Source organism: Protopterus annectens, chromosome 11.part0, assembly GCF_019279795.1.
Source record: "Protopterus annectens isolate FY-2018-M chromosome 11.part0, PAN1.0, whole genome shotgun sequence".
NCBI classification, from domain to species: domain Eukaryota; kingdom Metazoa; phylum Chordata; order Ceratodontiformes; family Protopteridae; genus Protopterus; species Protopterus annectens.
In genome coordinates this window covers 84490584-84503168 of record NC_056745.1, presented here as the reverse complement: position 1 = coordinate 84503168, position 12585 = coordinate 84490584, and the positions used below count along the sequence as shown (strand labels likewise).

The 12585-nt window shown below is 42.1% G+C and overlaps 1 protein-coding gene across 1 annotated transcript in view; it reads right to left on the bottom strand.

The window, feature by feature from the left end:
• The window catches only part of PKP2 (plakophilin 2), a 1518559-nt gene that overhangs the window by 40127 nt on the left and 1465847 nt on the right, over positions 1–12585 (bottom strand). The window contains exon 12 of the mRNA XM_044087464.1: positions 5157–5244. Coding sequence (XP_043943399.1) covers positions 5157–5244 — 88 coding nt within the window. The remainder of the gene's footprint in view (positions 1–5156; positions 5245–12585) is intronic.

Genomic DNA, 12585 nt, shown 5'->3' with positions numbered 1-12585 from the left:
CAGAAAGAAACTTGTTGGGAAGCCTGGGTACGGGCTCCACAGAATCAGGGTTTTCCCACACCCTTCGACAAATCAAATCTAGGAGCTCGTCGAAGGGTGGGGACATCCAGGAGGCAGAGGGCTGAGCACCAAAGGCCTTAAGGAAGACCGACTCCTCCTCTGAGGAGGCTTTGGACGGCCAGTCACCTCTTTGTTTCAGTATCTCCAGGATGTCGGAGAAGGAAACATTTATCAGACGATGACTTGGGGGACCCCTCTGATTCCTCAAGGTCAGTATCAGAGGTGAGAGACTCATCCTGCGAGTCTATGTGCTTCCTCTTGCACATTTTCTTTCTACGGGGCTCCTCAGGCATGAACTCTGAAGGGCCCTCAGAAAGTTGGGGACCACTCGTGAGGATATCCCTACACCTTGGTGCTCTGCTGTCCATGGATAGGTGGTGATCAGAGGCTCTCACCGGAGTGGTGGGGGACAGAGTGACCGACCCGCCTGATGTAGCTGATGATCTGGCCAGCGCAGTCTGCATGGCCTCGAAGGCAGGCCCCCCCCCCCCGAGTCCGAGGACCAGCCAGCCTCTGAGACCATGATGGGAGTCGGAGTTCCCCGAGCTGAGGCACCGAGAGGGAGACTCGGAACTGAAATATGTCCCGAGATGTCCCCCTCGGGCCCGACTGAAGAATCCCGAGTCCCGAACCCCGAGGACGGAGTCGATGGGGTCGGAGCCGATGTCGGTACCGATGGGGCCGGAGGGGCCATCGGAACTGGTCTAGGAACATCACATGGCACGGAACACTCCAGCTCCGAAGACAGAGATGCGCTCGGAGGAACGATCGAAGAAGGGGTCGGGACGGGCGCTGGAGCCGACTGGGCTGGAGCCGAAAACAATTTTGCCAAAACTGGTGACTGGAGGATCTCCTGGACCACCCTATCAACATCCACATCTGAAAGGGTCCTGGAGGATTTGGAGGACAGGGAGGGAGATCGAGATATCCTCTCAGGAGAAACTGGTCTGAGACTGGGTGATCGGCTCTGAAGAGGTTCCAATATAACTGGAGCTGACGACGGTTCCATCAACACCGACACTTCCTACGGCCCCGAGGACAGTGGAGCTGAGGAGGTCGATGCAAGTTTTGTGATTTTCTCCAGAGGCTCCGATGAAGCTGACAGAGCCGGAGATCTCTTTTTAGACTTGGATGACTTAGACTTAGCACTGGGAGAAGAATCCAAGGCCTCTTCGAAAGAGGGTTTCAAGAGTCCCTTTAAGATCAGCTTATTCTTTCTCTCTTGAAGCACTCCGGGACTGAACGCATGGCAAAAGCTGCAGGACTCCTGCAGATGAATGGCTCCCAGGCAATAGACACAAATAGAATGCCCATCGGTGATGGACATTTTGTACCCGCATTTAGAGCACTTTTTGAAACCCGAAGATTTGTGCTCCTTGGAATCTTTGGACATTTCTCACAACAAACACCAACAACACAACCCAAGAAATGGTCTGACAAGAAACTCACAGACGCTCAGCACCACAAAAAACACGGGAACCAGATATGAACTGTAACAGTACACACACTGAGCCAAACCAGGTCAAAAACCTCTAACTAAAACGGTTAATGACCCCGAAGTAAGGGAACAGACACCAAACCTCTAACTTAAATGGTTTATGGGAACAGACAGGACAAAAGGACTAGGTCCTCTAACTGAAACGGGCCTAGCCCGAGGGAACAGTTAGCGGGATACCACAAAAACAAAAGCACACTACCAAAACCTAAAACGACACTAAAAGACAATAGCTATGAAAACAGCTTTTCGTTTATGAACAAATTTTTTCTCAAAGACAAGAAAAAAGTACTTAGCCACAGCCAAGAGCGAGACCACATCTGAGCTACATGAGCGGCAAACGAGATCTGGGGATATGGAGCAGTGCACCATGGGATACCTGCTTAGCCCAGCCAATAGAAGACTTCGAGCTAGAAAAGTTTGGCCGAGTCAGAGCCGATATTCGGCTCTGAACCCACGGGTAAGAATGTAGGCGAGATAGGACTAAATAACATCCTCTGTTATATAAACCAAGAGAAAAAGCACATTCAGCAGAGTGGACATTTAATCACACAATACCATATGTTTAATTGCAGGGGATGAAACAATGTTTTGTCTCAAAATGACAATAGCTGGGATTCAAAACAACATGAGGGGAAAGCTTTAACACAGCAGTTTTCCCCAACATGGCAATGCTTTCTGATTCTTAAACCACCCTATCACTGACATTTTCCTCAGGTGAGCGGTACAGCATGGAGGGTGCACTCGCGAGCAGATCTGTATGATAATGTGCCAATTTGATAACATGGCTAATGATAATTAGTCATGTGCTCTCCCCTGAAAATTGCAGTAGCTCCTGATCTGCCTGCCTGAGCAATTCTGAGAACCACTTGACTGTGTAAAATTCACTGTTGAAGAAAAAAAGTGTCTGTCAGAAAAACCCAGTTATCACCCATTCACTACTATGTACTTGTGGTGCAGGTACGTTCAGTGAGAAGTGGGAGGTGGGGTGTGTTAGTGTGTGTATGTGGGTGAACATGTCTGTAAAGGTATGAATAAAATTGCGCGTGTGTGTAAGTATGCATGTATGTATATGTGTATTTGTCTGTCTGGGTAGTAAAGCAAGAGGTGAGATGTGTGTGTATCTGTTGGAGCATGCATGTGGGTGAATGGCTGAGTGGTTCAATGCATGTAATTGACTGTGTGAGGGCTTGCTTGTTGATGGGTGGATATGTGTGCGAGAAAGATATCTCTGAATGTGTAGGGGAGTGTCTTTGCCAATGTGATGTATGTGCTACACTACCATCATCAGGTCTGCCACTACTTGTTTGTCTTTTGGCTTTTCCCGGTTAGGGGTCGCCACAGCAGAACTCTGGTCTGCTAATGATTGGCAGTAGATTTTTACGAAACGCCGAGGTGCCAGCTCGACGCCCAACCTTCAATGAAGGCATGCCCATTTATGCACACATGTCTTTCGAACGCTAACCAACCGCGGGGAGGACATGCAGACTCCACACAGGAGGCACTCCTAAGCCAAGCCAAGAATCGAATGGGAGAACCTCTTGCTGTGAGGTAACAACGCTACCGCTGTACCACCGTGGAATCAGTCAGATCTGCCACTACTAGTATGTGCTAATGTGTGACTTGGAGACATGCTAATAAACTGATAATGAGGTCTTTCTCACTACAGCCATAGTTGTCTCTGAATCAAGTTTTCTCACTGTTGCTGCAACTGACCAAGCCACAGTGGGCAATTACCATGAGTGATGAATGTTTTTCTGAACCTCAGGGAATGAAAATTATTAGTTTCAAGATGAACACATTCATAGGTAGTTACTAGGCATGTAGTCTAGGAGACCACAAAGGAGCTTAGCCCAATTTCCTCAGAGCACCACCTGGTTAAGCGACTTGTTCAAAATGTACAGTAGGAAAATGGAGCCTTACAGAATCAAACAGTGGACCACATGAAGCAGCTTTTGTTAACAAACCCATTGTGTTAATCTTTTGCATTAACTGACAGACAAATACCTTAGTTCCTGACTGGTAACACATTTGCTGGGCATATTTTTAATTCTCTAGGGGACAATAGTGAATGCTTACCTTCAAAAAGTACACTAAAAATGCTTTCACAACAGAGATATTACCTAGCCCCTACATGACTCCATTCTAACAAAGTCCGTCTGAAACTAAGCCAATCAGCTGCCAGCAGTGACATATCATCTCAGATCCTCTTCCCTTTTCCTGATTAGCTCTCTCCTACTTTCATTTGCCCCTTTTCCTCTTACTAATTCTACCCGCCTACCTCTCTCACCTCACTTTTTTTTTTTCCATCCTTCTTTAAATACTGCCTGCTATGAATTCAAAATTTTATACAGGAAAAACTAAAAGGCGACTTAAGGAATGAATTAGAGACCATTATTATTGTGGTAATAAGGGCCATAGTTATAGTGCCCTAGCTAAACACATTCTAGAGAAAGGCACTAACCATTAGTTCAAGTTTATGGCAGTAGAAGTAATCTATGAAAGTTTTACGTTGGGTGATATAACTAACATCACAGAAGGGAAAGCTTTAAGATGGAATCTCAAATTATCGGCACATAGAGGTGCAGGCTTGAATGAATCAGTATCTCTTAAGCCAGTTCTGAAAGAAAGAAAGCTTTTTAAATGGGTAGCTTGCTATGTGTGTATCTTTACGGCAATAACCTTCTATGGTTCCTGCCTTAAAAGAAAGCTTTGCCTTTAAAAATTGTTATGGCTATTGTAGCTGCATGTTTTTTATTAGTAGATATTTAATTGATTGTATTTTAAATATCTGAGATGTTGCTGGTTTCTTGTACGTTCTGAAGAAGCGATTTTATCGCGAAAGAGCTCACCTGTGTTCGAATAAAAGTCTGTTTGGATTTTATACTGCTCTTTGCCATTTGCTTTTTATTGGTTTGCTGTTTTCTACATTTTTGTTCATTTTATTTGGTTCGTGGTTGAACACAGCTTTGCAGTCAGTAGGACTTGTTTTAACATTATATGTATATATATATATATATATATATATATATATATATATATATATATATATATATATATACACACACATATATATATATATATATATATATATACATACATACATATATATATGTATGGATCTAGGACACAATCACTGAACACACTTTAACGAAAGTGCTTTCACTGAAAAAGCGCTTTCGTTAAAGTGTGTTAAACAAAAAAAAAGAAAAGAACATTTAATTAATGTTTTTGCAGGGGGGCAAGCCCCCCTGCACCCCCCATGTGGGGGGCTGTGCCCCCCCACACCGCCCTACTTTAATATTCTCACTCCGAAATCACACTACAGTGGGGAAAAGGGTATTTTCCCTTATCCACACTGTAGTACGACCTCCACAACAGGCATACTTACGAGAAAGATTCAGATCAGCCATTTTATACATATCATAATATGCAAAAATTCAAAATCTTTGATAAAACATTCTTGCTTTGTGTAAGTTTCACTTTTTTTTACAAGGGAAAAAACAACAAAACTATTCTAAAATAAATGACTCAACAAATAATTAAATAATTAAATAAATGAAAGAATTACATTAAAAAGAAGCCCCACTTCTTGTGTTACCTTTTTATACGTCCCATGAAGTTCTTTGTAAAGCCACATCGTCTGCAGAAAAGATGAAGCAGCCCGGCCAGCCTTAGTTATCATACCTCTGAAATTGGAAAGGATGACAGAAAAAAGATTAGATGCCACAAATACTGCACTGTTACAGTCACATTTCAGAAAGTGCTTCAATTATGTTTTTACTTAGTGTTCTTTATATTCCAGCAGAGTGTAATACACTACAGTCACCACATTCACATATCTTAGGCACTACAGTTAATCTGAAACTGCAATGTCTACTGTTTTAATTCTCAGAAATAATGCTCATTATTAACAGTTTCATTTTTATATCTTTTTAGCTCTGCACATTTCATACCATCTGGGATATCTAGCTGACGATGATGCTTATGTTTCCTTTGTCTAACTGCATTCAGACCATCGGGGATACCTAACTGCCAATGATGCTTGTGTTTCCTTTGTCTAACACTGCATGCCCTACATCAGCTACTGAGGTTTCCTCTTTTCCAGAAGACAACTGTGTACTGGAATTCCAGCTTACAGTCCCAAAACGCAAAACAAGAGTTGGTGGCCAGACCGCTGTCATTTTAGTGATGCAAGACTGCTTCATTGCACCAGATTCTTTCCTGATCAGCCCAGCGTTGAATAGTGCACATAATACAAAGGCCAGGTAGGTGCACACCCACACATGCTGAATACTTCCTTAGTGGGACTGTCTTGTGCTTTTCCACAGAGTAGTTTTTGTTGGCACATGCTGCCTTGCCTGCAGAAATAAAACAAAGATGCCTGCCTTCTATTTATCTTCACTTTTTGACTAGAAAAGCATTCATTTTATTTGCATTACATGGGGTGAGGCATTCAATTTCACCTCTTGAAGATATCAATTATTTAATCATTTATTTATTGTCAACATTGCCCAAAATTTTCATGGCTTTATTTTTTATTTTTGATAAAGTTGTTGGTTCAATCTATGTTTAAAAGCTGGTTCTTCAGGCTTGGGTACCCAAGTCTCCCCTTTCTTTAAAGAAGACAATTCTGATGCCATGACCTTTGGTAAAGCAACTTATACTAATAACCTGGTCATACTATTTGTAGAGATCAGGATGCAATTTGTGTGCAGTAGCATGTTTTACTTTAAGCAAAGTTTTCAGTTCTAAGACAAAAGCTGCTAAATATGCAAGTTGTGCATTTAGCAGAAGTCCAAGGATGAGGCTATGGGTACCGTTGTACTTCTACTTGAATGTGAAGACACACTCCCAACCTTAATAAACTTTGCTGTCTCTTCTCTCCTTCACTTTACAGGTAGTTTGAATTATTACTTACCCTCTCTGAGGTCTTCACTGATTTCCACTGATTGCCTCTCTGGTTTCTTTGCATTCCACCTGGTTTACACCCCTTGTGCTATCTCCCTCCCCCAATACAAAGTTTATATTAGAATCCTGCTGAGCATGGAGCCATCTTTAAATTTCTAGTCTCCCACCAGGACACAAGTGCTCCTCAGTAATTACATTCTGCTTGCCGGTAAGCCATTAAACCTCAGGAATTCGTTTTAAAAGTGTTCAGATTTGTAAAGTAATACTTACTTTTTCTTTTGTCTTGGTTGGCTCTGCCCCGCTCCGTTCGCCCTCGCTAACGCTCGGGCTCTCTCCGCTCCCCTGCCCTGCCCCCTATTCCCTCCCAGCCCCACTACCTCTACATTTATAGTAATCACAGCCACACCCACAGCTCACCCTCACATCACCTCCACCAATCACAGCTCCTCAAGTCATATCACATTATACCACACCAACTTGCTCCACACAAAATACTCCCAATCACTCTCATTCCCACTAGGCATTTTTTACATCACCCACACTACTTCCCCATCCACATATAGTGCAACCCTATAATTCCTATTCAGACCCCCCACCTAGAAACAACTTAAGCTTTATAACCATGACTATCACGCAACTAAGTCTAGTTTGTCTTCTCATAATTCTTTACAACACCACAAGTTATCACTCTAGCAATATCCCTAAACTTAGTAGCACAACACTGCATTATGCACTCTCGTATACACACACCACACATTATAATAACATCTGCCCACAGTTATTCAAGAACTACATAACGGACCAATTCAGGACTAAACACATATGCTCTCATTCCTCATCCAAAAAAACACAATACTTTCTCACACTCCTCACCAAACTCCAACATCTCTATAACCATTTTAACTCCAGGGTCACCATAAGTGGGGATATCCACCCCAACCCAGGCCCAAATCCATCCTGTCCAACACAAATGTCAAAACATAACATCCCCACTTTCTTCATCCCTGGGCAAATCAACAACAGTAGCAAAACCAACCATCTTTTAATGCTAAATATTAATATTAGAAGTATCAAAAATAAAATACCTGAACTCCAGGCCACAATATCACACTACTCCCCAGACATAGTTGCTTTAACAGAAACCTGGCTAAATAAAAACAAGAGGTTCTCCCTACCGGCTACAATATCATTAGACAAGACAGACCACTTTGTAAAGGGGGTGGAACTGCCTTACTGTACAAGTCAAACTTAACTGTCCGTCAATTACCAAACTCCTCCCCCTCCCCCAATAATTGGGACATACTTATCTCACAACTTCAACTTCACCCTAAAAAGGTCATCATCACAATTGTGATCTATATTCCACCTGGTAATACACCTGCTAGCCTTGAAGACTTCTTATCCTGGTGTTCTTCCACATACTCACAAGAAACCCTTATTCTGGGGGACTTCAACCTAGATTGGTTCACCTGTATATCAGAACCACCAAATAATCTAATAAATCTCCATGGCTACCAGCAGCTAGTCCAAATTCCAACTAGATGTGATAAAAAATCTAAAAGGGAATCCATCCTTAACTGGGTCCTAACTAACAACCCCACATTGTACCCTCACACAGGCGGTCTCCCAGACACCTTAAGTGACCACAACATAATATACTTTATACATAGTAGAACAAGCATATGCAAAACCACTAACTATATATCCACTAGAAACACAAAAAAATTATCTCCTGAGGTCCTCAACACTTTACTCTGTAACTGTGACTGGACCCCCCAAAAAACCCTCCCAGTTGACCAGGCTGTAGCATGTTTCAACAAAACATTTCTACAACACCTAGACACTGTCGCTCCACTGTGCAAAATCAAGGTTAGAACCTCTACAAATCCCTGGCTCAGTAAAGAAACCAAACAAATCCTCAAGTCCAGAGACACTGCCTGGCTTTACTATCAAAAAACAAAGAAACACAAAGCCTAAGTACCAAGAACTGCGCAACCGTGCAAAAAAATGCATTAGGCTGGACAAAAAAATCCTACTACACAACATTACAAACTAAATACCAACACAACCCCCACAAATTTTGGAAAAATGTAAACCAGCTACTAAAATCCACCCAAAAGGCTACCCGCAAACCAACCACCCCTGACACTAAAGTTCCCATCGAAACACAATTCAACTCCCACTTTGTGAACTGAATTCTATCCTTAGTATCACAGGACAGTTCCTTCCTCACTAGCCCCCCAACACAAATAACACTAATACAAGCTTTACCCTCAAAACAGTTTCCACCACTTCAATCAAAAGCATGCTCTCCAAACTAAAAACCTCATCAACAGCAGCCGACCTACTCCCCAGCTATTTCTTGAAACTCACAGCAGATGATATTGCTATCCCAGTCTCCACTCTCATAAACAGATCAATTGTTGAAAACTATGTGCCCAAACTCTGGAAAATATCCTATGTTACACCCAGACATAAAGGCGGGACCTCCACTGAACTTAATAACTACAGACCCATTGCTTTACTCTCCCCCCTGGCCAAAAATCCTAGAAAAATGCATCCATACCCAGATGCTAAACTATCTCCTAGACAGCAACATCCTGTCACCTACGCAGCATGGTTTCAGACCTGCCCATAGTACCACTACAGCCCTCCTCTGTTTCACAGACACAGTAAACCATCTCAAAAATGAAGGCCTACAAGTGTCAACTCTTTTTTTGGATATGTCCAAAGCATTTGACACAGTCTCACACCAAATCCTGCTAAACAAACTAAACCAATATCATCTATCAAATTCCACTCTTACCTGGTTCCAAAGCTACTTAACTGACAGGTACCAAGCTGTGAAATGGGAAAATTCTCTCTCTCCTCAGCTGCCCATAACTATAGGAGTCAAACAGGATTCTATCTTAGGACCACTACTATTCAGTCTTCACAAATGACCTCCATACCTCCACACAGCATGCATCTATAATTCAATATGCAGATGACACTACCTTAATCTGTGCTGCACAAAACATTCCCACCCTCCTGCAAACAACTCAACTAGCATTCTCTGACATTGAAAACTACCTTACCAAAGCCCAACTTATCCTCAATCCAAAGAAAACTCAGCTTATGATTATAACCAGTTCTAACAAAAACACTGATAACAGTCAATTCACTATCTACTCCACTAATGCTACTCCAATTGCTCCAGTGGCACAGGCTAAGCTATTGGGAATAACCACAGACTCCCACCTAAAATTTGATAGTCATCTCAACTTAACTATTAAAAAAGTACATGCCAAACTGGGGTCTCTCTACTGTATCAAACCATTTCCTACCAACAACACAAGATCAGCCATTGCTCGCTCCCAGCTTCTATCCACCCTACTCTATATGCATCTCCCATTCTGACTAATCTCAACAAAACTAAACTAAGCAAAATGGAAGCCTGCTATAACAGAATTGCCCGCTTTGCTGCAAATTGCTCATATAGAACTCATCATTGTACTGCTTTGAGACAGCTCCACTGGCTCGAACTGCCCAACCTCCTAACCTACAATCAGCTCTGCCTCTGTCATTCTATCTATTACCTTCCCCAATAAGTGTCCTGCCCTCAAAAACCTAGTACAACATCACTCAGCCAAAAGGCCTCTTAGATCATCAAGCAAACTACTACTAGAAGTCACCAACAGCTACAATAGCTTTGGAGATGCACTATATAGTAGTTCAGTGGCTAAAAAATGGAACTCTGTCCCCAGTAGCATACAAAACACATCATCCAAAGCCTCCTTTAAAGACCTCATCAGGCAACATCTCAAGGAAAGTTGGCAGTGCCATGATTGCTCCCCAGGCTAGTGAAAGCGGATAACACATACATACAAAATCTAGAGCACTTGATAATAGTTTTCAATCTTACTCTCAAACACTGGCTAATCTACAATGTATGCACTGTACCTGTGTACTATGTATATATTCTACCTATGTTCCAAATTTCAGTTGTACACCACAAATCTATTAATTATCTTTATTTTTAAAATTAATATTTTTTTTTTGTTTGTTCTCTCCACTGTAACTGTAAAAACATGTCTCCTGTAATTTGTGTGTATACTGATCATGCCTAAATAACTAAATGTGTCTGTAATTTTTCTTTGTGGAGCTTTTCTCCCCGGGCCTCTGCTGAAAAAGGGCCTTTTCGGCTCAGACACCCCTGGTTAACAAATGTAAAATAATAATAATAATAATAAAATATAAGTTATGTATGTTTACTTAATTATGTTCTCACTATATTTGTAATTAGCCTGCAATAAACCCCTTACAAATGGATTTTGAACTTTATCTGTAACAAATCTATGTAATGTACCTAACTGGGGAGCTTTTCTCCCTGGGCTCCCACTGAAAAGGGAATATACCAGTGTTCCCAGTTGGGCTTTCCAAGTACTCAAATGGAAATAAAGAAACTGTTCAATATTTCTGCTGTACAGTAAATTAAGACTGAACTATATAAGGTATGTTTAGCAAAATATGGCTTATTTTGTATTACTGCTAAATGCTTAACACTTATGGTTTTGTTGCTTGTTGTTTCAGTCTGTACAGAGAAAAAGGGGAAAATACAGGCTGCAATGCATTTGATTTAGCTTTGTATACTGTTGGGGATAATTTACCCTTTGTTGCTGAACAGATTGCTGTAGAACGCTGGACATGAAGTCATATGTTCACATGATGCCTTCCATCATGAGGTATGTTAACGTATTTAGTTTTTGTATGTATATAGGTTCTTTTTTCTTGTGACTGACATTTGAAACATCATATTTGCTCACTTTTTTTTCAGCATGATTAGTTTTAGCTCCCTTATTTAACTTTTTGCGTACTCTTCTGATAATGGATAACTTTGGATGATTATTTAACTAGCATTTAGCTAGATTTATTATCTGCCTATGTGTAGTAATGCAAATCACCACTGTATCACATCTTATAGGTTCATAGATAGGTACTAGGCTATCTGCCCGAAGGCATTTATAAGCCTAGCCAGAATGTGTTGGCTTTCACTGCCACCTTAGATTAGTTCCCTGTGCCTCTGTCCAGCAGAGCCACTGAAGTGATCTCCGGCGTAAACATTCTGTTTCCCATCCACTCGTCAAGGTTTCTCTTGAAGACTGTCAGCGTGAAGCTCTGCCTAATGTAGGTTGGAATCTTGTTCCAAAGCATGGGAAGTCAATGGGACAGGAATCTATCCCTCCAGCACGTCCTATTTATTGTTGTAGAGAGGTTTAGATTCCTAGAGCTTGTGGCTTGAGGGGATATGGTTTTCTTCAGGTGGAGCATGTCCATCAATTCTGGGTTGTATGTCAGGCAGAGATCAACTCTGAGTAGGTGGTATGCAACAGAGTACAGTTGAAGTTTCTTCAGTCAAGCTGCATAGGGCATCTGTTTGAGGCCAGTGATCCTCTTGGTGAGGTACTTCTGTGGTCTTTCCAGCTGTTGCAGGTGTCTTGTAAGGTACATCCCAAATGGGGCGTTGTACTCTATGATGGGTCTGATGAGTGATAAGTAGAGGGGCACAATGACCTCTTTTGATCTGGATGTGAACTCTTTTGTGATTAGGTGGGCCACGTAGAAGGATTTTCTAACCACTTTGGCAATGTGATTATCAAAGGAGAGATTACTATCTACTTGGGTCCCCAGATCCCTTATTACGTCTTCCATATTTAGGGGACTACCACCTATATGGTAGTTTGTGGGTACTTTGTTTTTTGCAAAGGGGATGGCTATACACTTTTTTGCATTTAGCTTGAGGTTGTGATTTTGACACCAGGTATCCGTCTCAGTGAGACCCTTTTGGAGGATGTCTGTGTCAGCTGGAGAGTCAGTTATAGCCCCAAGTTTGCAGTCATCTGCAAACTTGGTCAGCCATAGTCCTCCTGTGCTTGCCTGTACCTCTGAGAAGTACATGCCGAACAGGAGGGTTCCTAGGACTGAGCCCTGGCAACCCCACTTGTAACCGGTTTAGAGTTGGACCTAGCTCCCACAACTCTCACCATGTGGGTTCTGTCCGTGAGCCCGTTGGCAATCCATCTTGTGACATAGAGGTTTATGTTCAGGCTGGTGAGCTTGTCTATAATACCAGAATGGGG